This window comes from Eucyclogobius newberryi, unplaced genomic scaffold, assembly GCF_026437365.1.
Source record: "Eucyclogobius newberryi isolate DKJ021-1_F unplaced genomic scaffold, fEucNew1.0.hap1 SCAF_18, whole genome shotgun sequence".
Classification (NCBI taxonomy): domain Eukaryota; kingdom Metazoa; phylum Chordata; class Actinopteri; order Gobiiformes; family Gobiidae; genus Eucyclogobius; species Eucyclogobius newberryi.
In genome coordinates, this window is record NW_027315812.1 from 12,928,182 (window position 1) to 12,947,897 (window position 19,716).

Genomic DNA, 19,716 nt, shown 5'->3' on the forward strand with positions numbered 1-19,716 from the left:
TGAAGCAATATGGCCGACATTTGGTTGGGCGGACGGCATTGCCGTAATAATATTTTTTACTTCTCTTGTCACCATCTACCTCTGCGCCAAATTTCATGATTCTACGATCAGATTTTTTTTGGGTCATTTCCCATCTCTCAATGCATTTTTGGTACATTTGGTGGCGCTGACGCGCCAATTTTTTTTATTTTAGAAAAGGGAAATAGCCAGAATGTAGAGAGGCACGATTTTTAGAGGTGTGCAAATTTTTGTGACTTTTCGTCAATGTTCACTGGGTGAAAAATAGGGGGGTTGGTCCCGAGAAGAAGAAAGAAAGAAAGAAAGAAAGAAAGAATAATATTCCGATGCGAAAACAATGTTTCCCATTTTTCAAATATCATAAACTATACATTTTCGGAAAGCGCTCGCGCTTTCCTACCTCATGATGTGGGTCCCTGGTCACTGACGGGTACTTTCGATAATTTTGAGTGGGCTCCGCCCACTTTGTGTTTTTGGCCCTCTATACAGTAATAATGTTCAATTTTTGCATTACATGCTTATATGCACGGAACATGCAAGAGATGGGGAACGTATTCGTGAGCTACTTAGCGCAAATGAGTGCTTTATATGGGGATGACGACCGCTTCGCGGTCGTCATCCCAATGTAAAGTGCTCGTTTAGTGCGAACTTTTGCACGGGCTTCGCCCGTTTACAACGGTAATGTTCCATTTTCCTACAACTAATTAGTATGCACGGGGCGTGCATGAGTGGAGGAGTGCGTTAGTGAGTGTTTGGAAGTGGGCGAGCGCTTCGCGCTCGATTTCGTGCGCACTACGTGCGCACTTTCGCAGCCGTGCTTCGCACGGCCTTACGAGATTAATAGGCCTCTCGCCAGCTTGTGGCGCTCTGGCCTAATAATATTTTTAGCAAAAACAATATAGCCGTTTCCACTATAACAACAAATTATACATCGTTTGAAAGCTCTAAGCCTTCCCCATGCCGCCATGGGGTGGAATCATCATTACGTCACTCCCTATTCCGTCGGGATGCCCCGCCCACTCCCCATAGACTTCCATTGATTTGAGCAGATACAAGCATGGCCCATGCCTGCGGCATGGATTCTCGCGTACGGGACGATGCCAGGAGGGTTTTTGGAGGAATGCAGCGCTTTGCGCTGCTGTTGTCAACAATTAGTGAATGGGCTACGCCCATTCACTAATTGTTGACTATTTCTGTCATAGCAGGAGTAAGTATGCATGATCCATGCCTTCGGCATGGGCTAGTTCACTGTACTTGCCAGGGGCGACGGGGTACCCGCATGTTTGGTCAGACAGTTGCAACGCTGCCAAAGGCAGCGTTGCGGGAGCAATAGGCCCTCCGCCCTGCTGGGGCTCGGGCCTAAATATTCCGATGCGAAAACAATGTTTCCCATTTTTCAAATATCATAAACTATACATTTTCGGAAAGCGCTCGCGCTTTCCTACCTCATGGTGTGGGTCCCTGGTCACTGACGGGTACTTTCGTTAATTTTGAGTGGGCTCCGCCCACTTTGTGTTTTTGGCCCTCTATACAGTAATAATATTCAATTTTTGCATTACATGCTTATATGCACGGAACATGCAAGAGATGGGGAACGTATTTGTGAGCTACTTAGCGCAAATGAGTGCTTTATATGGGGATGACGACCGCTTCGCGGTCGTCATCTCAATGTAAAGTGCTCGTTTAGTGCGCACTTTTGCACGGGCTTTGCCCGTTTACAACGGTAATGTTCCATTTTCCTACTACTAATTAGTATGCACGGGGCGTGCATGAGTGAAGGAGTGCGTTAGTGAGTGTTTGGAAGTGGGCGAGCGCTTCGCGCTCGATTTCGTGCGCACTACATGCGCACTTTCGCAGCCGTGCTTCGCACGGCCTTACGAGATTAATAGGCCTCTCGCCAGCTTGTGGCGCTCGGGCCTAAATATAAGTATAAGTTGCACCCTGGCCAAAACTATGTATTGTTACACAGTGCATAACATTGTAGTTCATGAGAAAGTTGCAATGCATTCGGTATAGTATAAAATAAAGTATGAACTACTTTTTTATTCTACTTTTTAGGTTATGTATAAATCGTTTACCTCAATAACGTTCACTTTTACTATATATTAAAAAAAAAGACATTGTCCTAATAACATTGTATCTATTTTAATGTTGACGCTGGGGTTTTTAAATCACGCTAGCGCAAAATGAACAACGCAGAAACATCTTGAGGCTCCGTCGCAGATTCCTCAAGGATCAGGAGAAAGTCAGTCTGAACTACGCTCAGAAAGAGATCCAACAGCAAAGACAGAAAAAGGTGACGATCGAATTTGATCCAGCTTTCACAAACGGGTCGGTCCGTCTGTAAAGGGCGATGTCGTCTTGTGCTTGTGTAGGAGGAAAAGGCGGACCAAAGGCTACGAAAAGAGGCGCAGGTGACACTGTATCGTAACTACAGAGTGGGAGACTTTCCAGATATTCAGATTCCTCACAGCAGCCTCATCGCTCCCCTGCAGGCCCTGGCACAGGTACAACAGAAGGACTTTTCTCCAATATTTCATAAACATGACCTATCTTTGGCCTTTTAGATATGAATAAAGCCCAGCACGACATGGATCTGCTGACAAACAATGGCAGTAGATCATTATATATTCAACCACAATCAACAATTCAATTTTACTTGATTTTGTGTTGGTTCAAGCTGAAGTAGAATAATAAGCTCTACACTTTTTGGTGTAAAACCTCTTGACAATAAACCCAAAATGGTTCCTCGGTATAACAACTGTGGCGTCCTATGTTCAGTTGTGATTACATTTCTGTTTTTAAACCAGAAAGAGTGTTTTACATGTTTTTTTTTATTTTATTTTTGAATATCAATTAAAACATTTAAACATGAATTCACCATAATATGTTTATTTTCTTTTCTTTTTGTCTGTAGAAAGATCCTATTTTAGCCAAACAGTTGTTCAGCTCTCTGTTCACTGGGATCCTCCTCGAAATGCAGAAAAGTAAATCGTCCGGAGAGAGTCAGAGGATAAAGGGCGATTTGAGATGTAGCATGGACACGTTTCTGAAGAAAAGTACAATCTGCTTCCCGCCATTTGTGGCTTGTGTGCAGGTATGACAAACATGAATCATAGGTAAATCTATCGTGATGACATGATACAATGATCCACTTTTGATTCCACATTTGTATCATTATTGATTGCTATGTAGAGTTGAAAATGTTGCCATACTGCAGTATTTAACACACTTTTGAGACACAGATGTTGGTTAGACCTCTCAGCTGACCCCAAGAAGGTCCCTGGTTTGATTCCCAGGCTGTGGGCTCTGTGTCGAGCTTAACCTTAAGCTTAACCTTGGACTTGGACTGAAACATAGTCTTTCAGCATCGTTACCGTTACCATTGAGATGGATAGCACCAGTGTCTTGAAAGAAGTCTTACCTTTTCTCAATTATTTTCTTGTACATTGATGTGGTTCATGGCTTTGGATGTTATTCTGTAAATTCTGTAATTATGCCCTCTAAATGTAGCTTTCTAAATGTAGTTAGTCAATGTAATTCCTCATTTGTCCAGGAGGGGTCTGTGGTAGGGAAGTTTTTAAAGGTCGAGCAGAACCCCCAAAATGAATTCAAAAAACAACAGAAACCACCTTTGAAACCTTCTAATTGTATTGTTTTGTTTTTTCTGAAGGACATGTGCTATCAACACAAAGAACTCCTTGATATCAATCCTGCGAGTATCAGCTCATCTTGTCTGGCCAGTCTCCAACAACCATCCGGCATCTTGCTTTTGGAGGAGGGCTTGTTGCACGCTTGTGTCCCAACCGAACCACCATCCAAACGCTCCAAAGGGCCCAAAGAGCTCCCTCCTGACACCAACAAGTGGATCCACCTCACAAGGTCTCTATTTACGTACTTAATGAATATACATTTGGTACGGAAAGTATTCAGACCCCTTTACATTTCTCTTAATAGCACAGTTCATAATCATTAAATGGAAGACATTAAATGAACTTTTTAGATTTTACCAACTGGCTGCAATGAAACAAAGAGTGAAAACTTTAAAGGGGTCTGAATACTTTCCGTACCCACTGTACTGAAGTGCTTGTACTATACTAAATTTCAACATTACAAAATGAATGCATTTTTTTTTCTAGATTGTACAGATCTTTGGAGGACTTTGATGTTGTGCGCGGGATCTTTGGAAGTAAAGTCGGGACCAAATCGATCACTTGCTCTGCTCTTCAGGCTGAGGCTCACACAGACTATGCTGAAGCAGTCAAACTCTACAATGAGGTACTGAGATACTGAGTTCAAGGGCCAATTTGTAGTAATATTGTGTAAAGATTGTGTAGGGTTTTCAAAGAGAAGGGCACAAAGGAATGGAACGAGACCATAATAATGTGATTCAGATAAGATAAGATATTCCTTTATTGTCCCACATGGGGAAATTTCATTGATGTAACGCAGGTTTCAGTGGTAATAATATGATTTATTGATTTCAGCTCGATTAATTGGTTAGTTTTAAGCAGTTTTCTCCGCTAGTACTTTGCAAAATGAGTCTGAACAGTGTATAGAAGAAAAGTATGAAGTACTTTCATACACTTTCATACATATGTTGTATATTACCATCCAAGGCGTTGAACACTGAGGAGTGGACTGAAGGCCCGCCCACTGATGCTGAGAAGGACTTCTGGGAGATTGCGGCGATGGAGGCCTACAGTCACCTGACCGAGTGGGCGTCTCTGCAGTACTGCTCCACCGTTTGCATCGACGAGGCCTCTCCACCAGATCTGGAGAAGATGTGGGCGGAGCCTTACCACCAGGTATGAGAGCTCAGCAAATAATTAATTTAAATTTGGTAATGTAACTATATTTTATTGCAATATTTTGGGGAAGCTTATGATATCTTACTAATACTTGCTTTCGTCTCTAAAATGGCAGTTGTTTTGAGTTCTATTGCTCACTCATGCTGATGCAATAAAATAATACATTTTAGGCCCAAAAGCTTACCATTCGATGTTCTAAATGTCCACAAATGTACCATATCATTGCACAATAATGCTAAAAATTGTGCATCCTGTATTGTAGATGACCGTATAAGTGATGCAGTGTGGAAAAGCTTAAAGGAGACATATTGTAAACATGTTATAATAGTTTTCCCTTCTCATTTACTCACTCGAAGTTGTATTTAGTGTGATTCATCTTTATTGATTCATCTTTATTCTCCGGTATTCAAGATGCCTTTGTTCTGGAAATTCCATTTTCAATTTGTAACGGCATCATCACAATCATATATAGGAACAATTGATCTTGTAGTACATCACAAGGATCCATCCATCTGTTTTCCTCCACTTTATCCGGGGCGGGGTCACAGAGGTAGCAGTCTGAGCAGGGAGGCCCAGACTTCCCTCTCCACACACACTTCCTCCAGCTCCTTTGGTGGGATCCCAAGGTGTTCCCAGGCCAGCCAAGGGAGCCGTCCAGGAGGCTCCGGAACAGAAGCCCGCGCCACACCACAAGAATTAAATGGGAAATCATTCTAATCGATGACAATAACATTGTTGTGATAGTATTTCTATTTCATCCATCCTTTGTTCATGCGCAGGGAATAATTCAGTGCTTTCAGTTACGTGATCGTCATGACATTTATTGTTTCTGCACCCCCAAAAATCTAAACTCTTATACCCTTTTGTTCTTAGGAAATGTATTTGCGACACATGATTCGCAGCATGTTGAAGCAGCTGCAGCTCGGAGTTGTGGACCAAACCCTCCTCAGCTTCATCGATAAAGCCATGAAGGTTGAGGAGCGCAAGAAACTGCTAGAAAACCACTACAGCCAAGAACTCAGCCTGCTGTACATCCTGCAAGAAGATTACGACCGAGCAAAATATTACATCAACTACGCCATGCAGCTGTTTATGCAGGTACTGATACTTTCTGAAGTTATTTAGTTATATCAAGTTTGTGAGTTTCAGAATATCATCCTGTAGACCTGTCTGGATCAGAAAGAACTGTATTATTTATAGTGAATAACTTTAGTCGTTTTTTCTTGACAAATTCATCACAAAGCAGACCATAGCCTAGTTATATGCTATAATATGGACAGTTTTGTTTACAATTGAACAAAAACCAAGATGTAATCAACTTGAAACATGCACAATAGGCAATGTTCACCAGGTTAATGGTGTCAAATGGCTATTGTTAAGCCTTGTCATTAATGTGAAATGAGTGTGACACCGTTGCATTATTTAATCTAAAAACAATAGGTGATACACAAATAATATAAAATAAAATAAATTGCTTTGGTATTATTTTCTCCTCTAAACAGAATTACTCCAGTGTGGACACGCTGCTCACAAAGAGTCGTCTGACCATCCTTCAGTCAGTACAGGCTTTAACGGAAATCCAAGACTTCCTGTTGTTTGTTAAAGGGGAGGGTAAGTAAACTGACATGTATCGATAAGCCATAACATCATGAATACAACTACTTATAACTGTTGGCTGTTAAATAAATATATTTTCAACATGGCACCCATAGTAGGTTTGTGAATATTTTGTCCTTGATTTAGAAGCAAGAGAAAATGGCTAGTTTTTTGGTGTTAATATTGTTTTTGTCATTATTAACTGGATCGATAAACACATATAGTTGGGAATCAATAAAACAACAGCTCAATTTTTGTATCCACACAAAAATGCTATTATCTGGTATTTAAATGAATTGCGTAAGGTACATTTAAACTACATACTTATCGGTAATATTTTTACATTTATTTTCAGTGTCCGTGTCCTCTCTGAAGCGACTGACTCGACTATGGACCGAGCGTTATCCAGACCCTAAAGTAGATCCAGTGAATGTCTGGGATGATATTATTACATCGAGGTACAGAAAATATTAATTTAGCGTGCACATTTTAGACATAACATTATTCTTTGTTGTTTAGGTGTTTCTTTTTGGACAAGATTCTTGAAAAGCTAAAAAGCCAGGGATCGACTGATGATATGGAAGTGGATGACGAACCTGACATAAACTGTTTGGTGAACAACTGCAAGTTTAGCATGAAGCTGCACATGGCCGACAGTGCCTGGGGTCAGGTAAAACACCACATTTTATTATATTGTTTAATGTTTTTGAATGGCATGTTTTGTATTCAAGACAAAAAGAGACGTCAAAGTGACACTGAGCATAAAATAAAAATAATTTGTATTCGAGCCACGAAGAAAAACAAAAACAACAATAACATCCTAAACTAAATTAAATCAAACTCAATTTATACACAATGACAATGCATGTTTATTTTGTGTGATTATCTTTTTATTGTTATGTTTTATATTTACATTCTTAATATTAGGGAACGTTGGTATCCGTAACATTTCATTTATAATATACATTTTGTCACCCCTTAGTCATGTGTCTTTCTTGTCTACAGAATAACTTCCCTGTTGCCACTAAACTGCTGAAGGAGCTCCACAAAGACGCCAAATCGAACAGGAGCTGGTTACTGCGCTGGGTCCACAGTTACAGCCGCTACAGCCACAAACGCAGCCACACCCTCAGCCCTGTGGAGCAGATCAATACCATGTTAAAGACTATTCCACTTCTGGGTAAGTAATGTACGGTACACCAGATTATCAGGGCTGAACCAATGAAAAGACTGTAAGGATTCAAGTACAAACCAGAACTTAATTAAGATTTGCCAAGAAAAATGTGTCTAATTCTGTCTGTACCAGGATTTTACCTTGATCAAAACCTAGGTAGGATCAAACCAGGACTAAATCGAGATCAAACCAGGACTAAATCAAGATCGAATCAGGACTAAATCAGGATCGAACCAGGACTAAATCAGGATCGGACCAGGACTAAATCAAGATCGAACCAGGACTAAATCAGGATCGAACACGGACTGAACCAAGATTGAACCAGGGCCAAACTAGGACCGAACTAAGATAGAACCAGACCTTTTCAATATATTTATCTCTGACAAATTGAACTTAACTAGATGTTAACACAAACATCATTAGCATTTTGATTCTTCTTTGCATGGACTTGAACGTGATTAGGTTTTTTTGCATTTGTCTGCATTATTATTCAAAGTTCACTTTATTTTTTTTACAGATGACCTCCAGTCTGAAGTCAAAAGTGCAACAGCTCAAGTTTTCAGACATCAGAAAATGCTCCAAGGCTCGTCGTTCCACGTCATAGCCACAGCTCTGGGCACCAGTCCTTCTGTTTTGGGGACGATTGACGCTGACAAAGCCAAGAAGGTGGTGAAACTATCAGGAACAACATGGCCAACTCAAGATTCAAAGGTAGATGTGCTTAACTACATACATGATACAACTAAACTATATATATTTAAAGTCAACTTATGCAACATTTTGTCATTTTAAAGGTGGATTATGCAACTTTCCAGGTGCAGGGTTATGGTTTTGCCTGAAATCTTCCACTGTATGCCATTAAATTGATCTAAGTTGCTTTACAGGGGTTTTCTAATGCAGGTATACTGTGTTCAGGATCACCTCTCCACAGACCTAACTTGTAACTTGCTTGTTTCTGTGGAGATGGATACATTTATACCAAAGTGTGGGATAATCTAGGCAAAGCAATAAAATTCCATGGAAACGATCATGTGGCATCCTCCTCCAGAAGAGTTGCATCTTGAAAGACACAGTAATGATACAAGAGAAGCCTTTGCCTTTAATTAGTAGTAATGGCAATATTATTCATAATTGTTGTAGTACTAATCAGAGATTCTAGTGTTATATTTAAACTACTATTACAATACGCAAGTTAATATACAGTTTTGAACTTCTACCTACAAAAAAATTCAGAGTTTCAAGACTTTTTAATAAAAATGGCTTATATTTTATGCATTATTCTTATTTACAGAGAGTGGAAGTGGGGCTGCATCTCCAGGCCCTAAAGTTGTTCTGTGAAGGCAGCAGAAAAGCTGAGGAGGAGCTGCAGTCGTACAAGCAGGACTGTGTGGAGCCCAGCAGCCTCGTGGAGACCTACATGGCTCTGGCAAACTTCTGTGACAAACGGCTGCGAGAGGAGGAGCAGAATGATGAGACTGGTGAGAAATACATACTCCTGACAGTGAATGAGAACTACATCTAATCACAGATTTCGCTTTGAGTGTACAGCAATCGGGCACAAGAAGATGAGGAGCTTTTATCAGAGCTGGAAACTACTTTGGATCAATACTGTCAATAAAAATGCTGAATTGATTTTGTGTTAAAAACTAGATTATATTGTGTACAAATATGACTGCAATGGCAATATAAATAACTGTTATCAAGGTTATCATTGTTTTTTTTTTATTACTTTTATTCATGCCCAAGGGAAAATTAACATGAAATATTTGTATTGCAGTCAGAATAAAAATCAGCGAAAACCTTCCGTAATCTAATATCAAGCCTTTTCTGAGTTTAAATTTGCGTGCAGGACTTGGAAATCTGAATTTAGAGGGTATAATTGCTTGATATTTGTGAAGCCTCTGTAACTGCCGTGGTGCCGTTGGTACTTGTGTGTCTCCACGCTTACTTTTCCTTCTTTACCCGACAGAGAGAGCGAGCCAGTTCCCTGACCTGCCTGCCCTCGCCGCGCACATCATCGAGAGCATGCTAAAAGCTCTCAAACTGAACTCCGAAGAAGCTCGCCTTAAGTTTCCACGACTGCTGCAGATCATCGAGTTGTATCCGTCCGAAACGTTGGACATCATGACCAAAGAGGTACGCCGTTTTTATGTTATTTCTCAAAGCATATTACTTTACAAGCTTTTTTTAAATGTTGTTCGTGTGTAGGTTTTGCCCAAGTAGTAAAGAAAAGAGTCAACTAAATAGGCAACACATTTTTTATTCAAATGATTATATTAAGATAAGATAAAGCTTTATTTCTTTATATTGCACTGCTTCATGGAACTTCCATCACATGTACAAATACTTGGATTATTCTTGTTTGTGATGTATTCCTTTTCAATCAAATTAGAAGTGTTAATCTAGTTTGGCTTGCCACACTAACACGCTTTGAAATTATTTGCCGCGAAAAATATCACGGTAATATTAAAACCATTTTATGCCTCTGATACAAAAAACAGAAAGCATGATAATCCCAGGGAACTCTTGTAAATGTGCAATAACGTAAGCACAAGCTGCAATAAGTGAATGGCACAATGATACACTTTAGTGATAGTAGTAGAAAAGTCACTTATTTGACCTTCTACAGACGGTATTGCAAAGAACATGTACACACAATACAAAAAAAAATATTGAACCATAACCGTGATTATCATGACTGGCCTTGTCCATTTTTGTTTAGTTTTTACAACTTGACAAAAAACATTTGTACTTTTCAGTTATAGTTCAGTCCACACACATTCATTTTATTTAGTAGTCGTCGGCAAAAATCTTACTTTGACAAAAACAAATGTGACAAAACGTATTGTTGCAAGCTAAATCCTTATTCATTTTCTCTCCAAGATGATGTCAATCCCTTGCTGGATGCTGATTGGCTGGATCAGTCAGATGGTGGCCCTTCTGGACAAACCAGAAGCGGTGGCGGTTCAGCATTGCATCGAGCGCATTGCAAAGTCGTATCCTCAGGCGCTGGTCTACGCCCTCATGATCAGCAGTGAGAGCTTCCAGTTTGAAGAGTCGGCCACAGGACACCAGCAGCAGGAGTTTGTCAACAGGTACATCAAATTATATCAAACTACCAGTGTCAAATCGGCCTCATGGTTGGCTAAATATAAGAGACGATGGCAATAAACCTTTTCTGATTCTGATTCAATCCAGCTTTTTCTGATATCCTGATACTTTGGCTTATGGTACGGAACTGGAACTGCTTTATGAGCGTTCAAAATATTAAGACATTCTTTGGCCCTGAGACAATATCCAATGCAATAATAGAAAATAAACATGCAGAAAATGTTGCGACATGTAACATACAAACATGAATTAATTTCTTTACTGTCATTGTGGATTTAATAGCAGCATGATATTTAGATGGAAAAAGTCAAACCTGAAAAATGTTCTTAAATCCAATGGAGTCGACAATTAGCAACATTTTGTTTTTATCCTATAGCAGATTTAAATTTAGACTTTATATTGGTTGTTTTATCATTATTTATTGTTTTATGTTGCACCGAATCACCAAAGCAAGATCCTATGTTTGTGAATTCTGTTTGTTAGCAATGGCAATAAACCTTTTCTAATTCTGAACATTTGGAGTAAGACTTTCAGGTCGCAGAAGAGTGATGACGTTATTGTATGTATCTCTATAAACACGATGTCACTTTACAGACTGAAGAGTTTCCTGGACAAAGGTGGAGCTGTGAAAAGCTTTGTTGAGGCGCTGCAGCAGCTGACTAATCCAGACATGATTTTTAAGGTAACGTTTTATATGAATAACAATAACTACGTCACATTGCATTGTCATTTAATGGACATTTCTTTGTGTTGCCCGTAGGATTGGTGGGACGGTGTTAAAAATGAACTGGAGAAATCAGGTTTCAACAAGAAGCAGATGGATGAACTGTACAAAGAGATGTACTCCTCACTTGGAAATCCAAACACACACGGACACGGGGCCTTTCGACGGAAATTTATCCAGGTTTGTTCAGAAAAGTGTTTTAGAAAATAATGTTTTTGCCTCTTATGAAGCAAATAGTAGTAACTGTCATTTTTAATATTATTATTTCAGTATGACTGGTTTACCTGACAAACAAAAATATGATATAAATGTTTCCTTTGTTGTAATATTTAAATTTAACCTGAAAAAAATAGATGGGCCCAAAAAAATGTATCTTGATCAGTCACAATTTTCAATTACATTTTAAAATAAAGTTATTATAACTATTTATAAGACATTAAAAAGCACTAGTTACTCATTTGTGGACGTATAAGGCTTTTACTAGCATTTGGAGATGGTTTATAATACACTTTTATCTTAATAATTAACAAAAACACATAAACATGTTAATAAACCTTGTACAAAAGTGCATCGATAAGCAACCAAGTGATGAATGCCTTATAAACAAATAACTAGTGCTTATTAAGGCCTTATAAATAAACCTTATATTACCCTTTTTTGTTATTACAAACAAATAAATTGGCTTTCAAGATTGATTTAATAGTTAGACTTCTGGTTTAGTTTTTTTTCCTCCAAAGCCTGAAGTCTGCTCTAAACCAAAGACTTTTAATGACCGTAATTGACCGTAATGAGAAGTGACCGTAAACCCAGAGTTGTGTGTGTAACTAAGGTTCTATGAATTCCGGATGACCGCTGCGCACACATGTAGATATCCAGGGGCACAGCACCGTCCTCTGGCGGTCAGGAGGAATGAAATAGAAGATTAAAAAGACCCAAGCTGAACATTGACGAATTCAACCGTTATTTGATTGCACTGCCCTACAATAATGTATTAAAAATCTAGTGATATTCAGCTTAAACGAGACGACTGCAGTGTTTAAATATGCCTGTTAATTATGTGTATCCTCCACAGAAATTTGCCAAAAGCGTGGAGAGCCTGTTGGGAGCTAAAGGCAGCAAACTGTTTGAGAAGAGAAAAGACAAGAGTTTTGTGAAGAAGGTGGACGAGCTGGTGCAGTCGATGAAAGGGTTTCAGAAGGAGGAGCCGGGGAACCTAAAGGAGTACTCGCCCTGGCTGAGCGGCTTCAAACAAAGCCCGCTGAGCAACGAGCTGGAGATCCCGGGTTTGTGTCAAAAACTAGTGGGCGTTTACTGTATGAGCTGTCCATGGATTTGACCTGAATAACGTGCTTCTCTTTCTGTAGGACAATATGACGGCAGATCAAAGCCTTTACCAGAATACCATGCCAAAATAACCGGCTTTGATGAACGGGTAAGCAGCATTTTTAACAGATTCGTCATTGACTGTTGAGAAAAATCATTTCAATATTTCATTTTGTACATGTGACAACCTTAATACACAAATAATAACAATTAAAAGAAGATTAAATTCTGGAAGGGTAAACACTTTAGAATCTAAACATTTGTACTTTTACTGCTGCTAACTCTAAAAGCTTTAAAGACATTATTTGCCAATTCACCTAAAAAAGCTAACAATATCACCTATGGTTTTTAACAAAAAATAGTACTAATTGATACTAAACTAGTATTCATTTGAGTAGGTATCTTTACTGGAAAAAAATAACATCGCAGGGTTCAGATTAGGGATTTTCACTTGTATAGCGGCGCTGCTAAACAATCCGTTAATTTTTTCAAATTTGTTTAGCAATTTGATAATTGCATAGCAAAACACGAAAGTGACTAACAATCAATATTTTCCATTGATATAACACGATTATTTATTTAAAATGTATTTGTAAACATTCTATTTTTTTTTTAAAACTATTAATTCATTAACTTTTAAACACTTTGAACAATGTTTTTTTTTTAAATAAAACAGAAAACTTAATCAACACAGACAGATGGCTTTATTTACAACTTTCTTCCATATCATCATCAATCAGATGACTATTTGCAGGAGTATCAAGCTTCTGATGGTAAAATAAAGGTTGCTGTGGCGTCCATCATGGTGTATTTTATGTGTTATTCAAATTGTACCGCTCTATTTGACGTTCCATTCCATTTTTCGTTTTGCTATTTGATGACGGCCCCTAAGTACTCTCGTCTCGGCTCCGGCTGCACATTTGATTACGGTCCCTAAGCACTCGTCTCAGCTCCGGCTGCGCATTCGGATCAGTGTAATTCGCTGCGCCCAAAATACGCATCTGATTGTTAAAAACGAGGTTGTCGTCACTTGGCAGTGGAAATATGAATATTTTGGCTGTGAATGATCTACAAAGACTTTTGCGTTTAGGAGCTATTGACCTCGGAAGTCTGAATCTGTAACGCTAACTTTACCGCACCTGGCTCCTCCCACTTTCAGACTCAATCCGTGACAGCAGCGGGACTCGTCATGACAACAGCGTCCTACATGTGTCATGCCGTTATTGACGATCGATTGACGAGTGATCAGTACTTTTAGGCGCTTTGGTTACACAATTGAACACGCATTTTTGTATCGCAAAAGCTGCAATACAAAAGCACTTTTTTCTGACGAATGCATCGCATTCGAGAGAAATTGCGTCGCATTTTGCGATGCGATACCACTTATTCTGAACCCTGCATCATTAGGACAATGTTGGACCTTTCCGGACCGGGTTGCACCCCAGGCCAAACTATGAAAAAACGACTTATAGTCCCGAACATACGGTAGTTGTATTCTTTTGTGTTGAAGTGTTTCTAAAAGTATCAATGTGGTATCAAAATTGGAATAGAGTCTTTTCCTTGGTATCAAAATCAGAAGCTAAACTATTTTGATTCATCTTCAGACAAGTTAATAATATGATGTACCGGTATGTTTAAATGTGTTCCCAGATTCACCCAAATACAATAACACGGTAAATGTGTTTTTGCCTCGTCGCAGGTAAAAGTCATGACCTCCATCCGTCGTCCCAAGCGCCTGGTCATCCGCGGGGACGACGAGAGGGACCACCCGTTTTTGGTGAAGGGGGGAGAGGATCTGAGACAGGACCAGAGGATCGAGCAGCTTTTCTCCGTCATGAACATTGTACTCGGCCACGACGCGGCCTGCACACGCCGGGGCCTGCAGCTGCGCACGTACCAAGTCATTCCCATCAACACCAGGTCATTCTGAAAGTCCCGCGCGCTTGCAAATGTGACTTTTATTACCCGTAACGGTGATATAATGTTGTAAAAAATATTTTATTGATAACAGAATGTCAAAAGTCTCAGCAGGGCTCTAAAAATGCAGCAGAAACTATATAGATCATGTTGTTTTTCCAGTCATTTTAGTCATATGTCATGCTTTATAGTACGCCCTGTTTTTAATGGGGTTTTAGTCTTTTTGGCCCGAGTTAATAAAGATGTAGATCTATAAATGCTTTATTGCCAAACTAAACTTACCTATTGGTACGAATAAATTAACCTTGGACCTTGAAAATGTGTTGATTTGTGCAGAATCGGGCTAATTGAATGGATGGAAAATACCTGCACTTTGAAGGACTTTTTGACCACCACAATGACGGACAAGGAGAAGGAATCAGCTCTAATCAAGTAATATTCTTTTGTTTGTTATTTTAATTAACAATTAACATCAAATTCTGTCGTCGTTCTGGGTTAAGTCTCAAAATAAACACATTTAAAACTCAACTTTAACTTCATTACATGACCTGTTTATTATGTTTGTCTTAATAACTTTTGTCTCATTATTTCTAGACCGAATGTGGCGCACAGAGATTGGCTGTTCAGTGTCGCTCAGAAACATTATGGTAAAGATAAACAGACTGACTTTGACAACATTGTGTTGCTCTACAACATTGCGTATAGGTGAGTCTTAACAATGCTCATGATGCTGATACAAATATGCATCTATAGAAAATGTAAAACCCTTTTTTCTTTTCTTTTTGTTAGGAAAGCCAATCGCTCTGATGTGGTGAAGAACTTTCAGAACGTGTTGCAGTTTGTGCCCCGTGATCTCCTGAAGTAAGTACATTTACACCCCAGCAATTTAAAAGTACTACCACATTGATTGGATCTGTTTTTGTTGAGATTATTTAAATGCTTTAATGAAACTACATCATTTTTAAGAGTAAATTATTTTGTCGTTTGGGTCTAAATTGACAAAATATTACGACCATTTGTCTGTGAATTGATTCATAAAAAAAGATGATCTCTTCATGGATGAGAATTGCAGGGTACCAAGTGGCCATATCCTCAAAATTGACAAATTACACTTTTGAGGAAGAGAAGAGCCCATTTTAATGTCGAGAGATTATAATGTCAGGACATCTTCAAGATTCTGGTTGTTCCCGGTCCACCGCAATGTTGGGTAGCGTTAAGTTACCTCGTCACTGCCCTGGAAAACTGCGTCGCCAGTATCAAACGATTACATTTCAATAATTTGCATCTCCCGCTCATTTGTTAACACTATTTGTTTTCACCCAAAAGGGGGCGGGAGCGTTCTGGTGGCACAGGAAGTGACGTATTCCATAAATCTTTCTTATCGCCCGAGTTACCAGAACACATCACAGACTCAACCTATAGACGCGCCTATCTCTAATGTTAATGTTTTACAAAATTCAACGTCGCCAACTTTACTTGTGTTTTTAGGAGGGCCTTTCTGAAGATGTGCAACAGCCCCGAGGCCTTTCTGTCCCTGAGGTCGCACTTCATCAGCTCTCACGCTCTGCTCTGCGTCAGTCACTGGGTGCTGGGCATCGGAGACCGGCATCTGTCCAACTTCATGATCAACACAGAGACCGGAGGCATGATCGGAATAGACTTTGGACACGCCTTCGGGTCGGCCACACAGGTTTGTCCATTTACTCTAACAAATACACAAAGGTGAACGTTGTGGCTTTTCATATGTAGACGTCGCCTCCACCTGATGAGATGTTTTTGCTTTGAACACAACCATAGCCTCTGAACATACGAGTTATTTACTTTTTATTGCATGTTTCTATTCTCCTGCTGTTTCCCCATTGTGGGACAAATAAAGGTTCTCTTAGCTTAATGTTCCAGCATGTGGCAATAAACTCCACCTTGTACTTGTTTAATACATGTCTTTTAATGCTCAAAATTGCTCAAAAAGTGCATTCTTACTGGAAAAGGGTGTTTCCTCTCCACAGATTGCTATAATAAATACCATGATAAACAATAATATTGAATCTACTTAATGCCACTGAAACCATTACCTTAAAGACTCATAATCCCAGTAATCATATTGGTAAGAAAACATGTGCTGCAATAAATTAATGGCACAATATTAATATTTGACGATTTAATATCTTCCAAATTAGGTGAGAATGGATGAGATTTGCTCCTGCTTAAACCTTTTCAGTCACTATCTTATGGACAAATTCTGTTACTGTTTATGTTAAGTGTGATTGAACTGATCTCATAAAACACAACATTTAAGAGCAATATTGCCATTTAAGATGTTCAAAAATACAGCATAATGATCCACGGGCGTCGTAGAAGTCTTCTGTAAGGAAAATGTTCCCCACAAGGGCAAACGATCAGTACACACAGGAACTAATGAGCTTTGGTATGCTTAATGATAAAACTATATAAAAATGGTCACAGGCGTTATGGATTTGCTTCCTGGCCTTGACCATTTTCCACATGTCCCCTCTCTTCTCATTTGACTCAACAGTTCTGTCAATAAAGCCTTTGGTCCTTAAGTCTTTAAAAAATACTACAAATAAAATAAAGTCTTCTGTTGCACTTTTGAATTGAGTCACTAATCAAACGTTATTATTTTCCTTAACAGTTCCTGCCGGTGCCGGAGCTGATGCCGTTCCGACTCACACAGCAGTTTGTGAACCTGATGCAGCCGTTGAAGGAGTCTGGTTTGATCCAGAGTGTCATGGTGCACTCGCTCAGAGCCTTCAGAGCCGACCCCGACCTGCTGCTCAACACCATGGATGTGTTTGTCAAGGAGCCATCACTCGACTGGAAGGTACCAGAAAGCTAATACAAAAAGACCTGCAGGAAAATTATAATCCCAATTCACAGTTATTAGGATACTAATAGAAGTGCATATAGGCTACTAGTTTCACTAAAACGTATGAAACGATCTTATATTTAAGAGTTTTTCCTTTTTTGGAATGTTTATAACTTCCTGGTTGGACGTGGGCAGCAGATTAAGTTTTTTTTTTATTCTAATAATAATTCTAATAATTAAAGTATTAAGTTGACTGGGGTAAAACTGTGTTATATATTTACTGCAAATAATTTCCCAACAAACAAATGAATCATTAACATTTTTAAAATGTAAAAACCTGTCCTATGCACTTTGCTTTTCGAGGATAATCCTTCTAACTAGTGTTGCTACATTATTTATTGTGCTAGTAGAATTATTTTGCTATTGTAAAACTGATTCTTGAATCTCATGAGTTTATTCTTAATCAGGCTAATCATTTTTGCGTAATGGCATTTAACATATTTTTCCTACTAGCTAACTTGTATTATTTATTTTGCTCAAAGCAGTGCCTTTTATGTGTTTTTGTTGCACTTAATTGATTTGCTTGGACACAGAACTTTGAGCTGAAACAACTGAAGAAGGGAGGCACGTGGACCAAAGAGGTGGACACCAAAGAAATCAACTGGTATCCTCTTCAGAAGGTGAACTTTGCCAGGAGGAAGCTAGAGGGCGCTAACCCATCTATTATCACAAGGTAATTCATGACACGTAAGATTATTGTCTGTATAACTATTTTGAAAAAGCTTTTACAGCGTAGCTAAATAACTTCAACTCATATTTTCCCAGCGAGGAGCTGAAACTGGGGTTTGAGAAGGACCCAGCGTTCCAGGGCCTGCAGTCTGTGGCTTTGGGGGCCAAAGGGGTGAATGTGCGAGCGGACGTCCCAGCGGAGGGTTTGTCAGTGGAGAAACAGGTGGACTGCCTCTTAGACCAGGCCATGGACCAGAACATACTGGGCCGAGTGTATTTCGGCTGGGAGCCCTGGATGTAACCTTTTTTTAAAAGAGTATCATTGATGAAGTTTAGAACTTGTGTAGAAAATAACACACTGTTTGTAATGTTCATGCGATGTTGTGTGGCGACGTACGTTCATTAATAAATGTTCTGTTAAAGACATTTTCCTTGAATTCCTTTCGTATTAATATCAGTGCATTTTGAGAAATTACAGAGACAGACACTTTCCAATGGCTTGAGTCTCGCTGCCTTTTACAGTTATGCTTCCTGTTTACTCTTGTAACACACTTCCACTGACTGTTAGGTAACTCTGAATTGGCCCTAGTGAATGAATATGGGAGTGAATGTTTTGTCAGTGTGTATGTGTTAACCCTGTGATGAAATGTCCAGGGTGTACCCCGCCTAAGGCCCAAAGTCACTGGGAAAGGCTCCAGTCAAAATGTATGAAGTTTCTAAACACTCACTGTATCTTGCAGTTGCAGAACTGTTGCAAAACCTTGAGTCACGTTTGTGTAAATCATTTGTAGATTTAGCTTGTTATATCATCAAACATGATTTATGCTTTGAATGTAATTTATGACGATCATTTGATTCCATTTGCAGAAAGTACGGTTTTGACATTGGTGTTTTACTACGCGAAGCATTTGAGATCACACTTTAAAATGTTCAACCTTAACAACTCAGAGCTTTATACCAATACAAATATTGAAAAAGCAAAAAGTTGAATTCCTGAGAATCCTTCTGAATTATTTCTGGCCTCAAGAACAACTTCGCCCTCCAATCTGAATTACCCGCCACAGGAGCCTGAATGTTTGTGTTTATCGGTGTGGCTTCCTTTATGATTTTAGTTGAACTTGCAAGACTTGGAGTGTTTGTGAATTATTTGTATTCCTCCTCGAGCCAGGACACTTTTAGAACTTTTCTTTGGACCGTTATTTTTGATTCTTGAGACTTGGATGTACCTCAGGACGGATACTAGCCCCTTTACTATTTAGACACAGGCCTAGTTTGAGTCTAGGCTCTTTATTAGCAATGTGTTAGCTGCCTCTTGATGATATAATCTGGTTTCAGCGGCTGAACAGACTATAGACTGTTACCTCTTGCAAAAGCAGAACTCCATTGCAAAACCTGTAGATTTCACAAAGCGAGTTGCTAAAGTGTCAGACTTGCCCGTGTTTACCGCTAGTGAGAAAATGTGTTTGAGTTTAAGTCCACAATTGCACAT

At 39.3% G+C, this 19,716-nt stretch overlaps 1 protein-coding gene across 1 annotated transcript in view; it reads left to right on the forward strand.

Moving 5' to 3' along the window:
- The window catches only part of prkdc (protein kinase, DNA-activated, catalytic subunit), a 49,813-nt gene extending 31,196 nt beyond the window's left edge, over positions 1-18,617 (forward strand). Inside the window, exons 60-86 of the mRNA XM_072450561.1 lie at positions 2,199-2,314; positions 2,394-2,525; positions 2,936-3,115; positions 3,692-3,900; positions 4,158-4,296; positions 4,638-4,826; positions 5,703-5,927; positions 6,332-6,440; positions 6,781-6,883; positions 6,945-7,095; positions 7,431-7,605; positions 8,117-8,310; positions 8,891-9,077; positions 9,569-9,735; positions 10,483-10,694; positions 11,305-11,392; positions 11,471-11,614; positions 12,507-12,717; positions 12,799-12,866; positions 14,457-14,677; positions 15,011-15,106; positions 15,269-15,379; positions 15,464-15,535; positions 16,163-16,364; positions 17,325-17,513; positions 18,092-18,231; positions 18,324-18,617. Coding sequence (XP_072306662.1) covers positions 2,199-2,314; positions 2,394-2,525; positions 2,936-3,115; positions 3,692-3,900; positions 4,158-4,296; positions 4,638-4,826; positions 5,703-5,927; positions 6,332-6,440; positions 6,781-6,883; positions 6,945-7,095; positions 7,431-7,605; positions 8,117-8,310; positions 8,891-9,077; positions 9,569-9,735; positions 10,483-10,694; positions 11,305-11,392; positions 11,471-11,614; positions 12,507-12,717; positions 12,799-12,866; positions 14,457-14,677; positions 15,011-15,106; positions 15,269-15,379; positions 15,464-15,535; positions 16,163-16,364; positions 17,325-17,513; positions 18,092-18,231; positions 18,324-18,528 — 4,235 coding nt within the window. The 3' untranslated portion in view covers positions 18,529-18,617. The remainder of the gene's footprint in view (positions 1-2,198; positions 2,315-2,393; positions 2,526-2,935; positions 3,116-3,691; positions 3,901-4,157; positions 4,297-4,637; positions 4,827-5,702; positions 5,928-6,331; positions 6,441-6,780; positions 6,884-6,944; positions 7,096-7,430; positions 7,606-8,116; positions 8,311-8,890; positions 9,078-9,568; positions 9,736-10,482; positions 10,695-11,304; positions 11,393-11,470; positions 11,615-12,506; positions 12,718-12,798; positions 12,867-14,456; positions 14,678-15,010; positions 15,107-15,268; positions 15,380-15,463; positions 15,536-16,162; positions 16,365-17,324; positions 17,514-18,091; positions 18,232-18,323) is intronic.
- Positions 18,618-19,716: the final 1,099 nt, after the last annotated feature.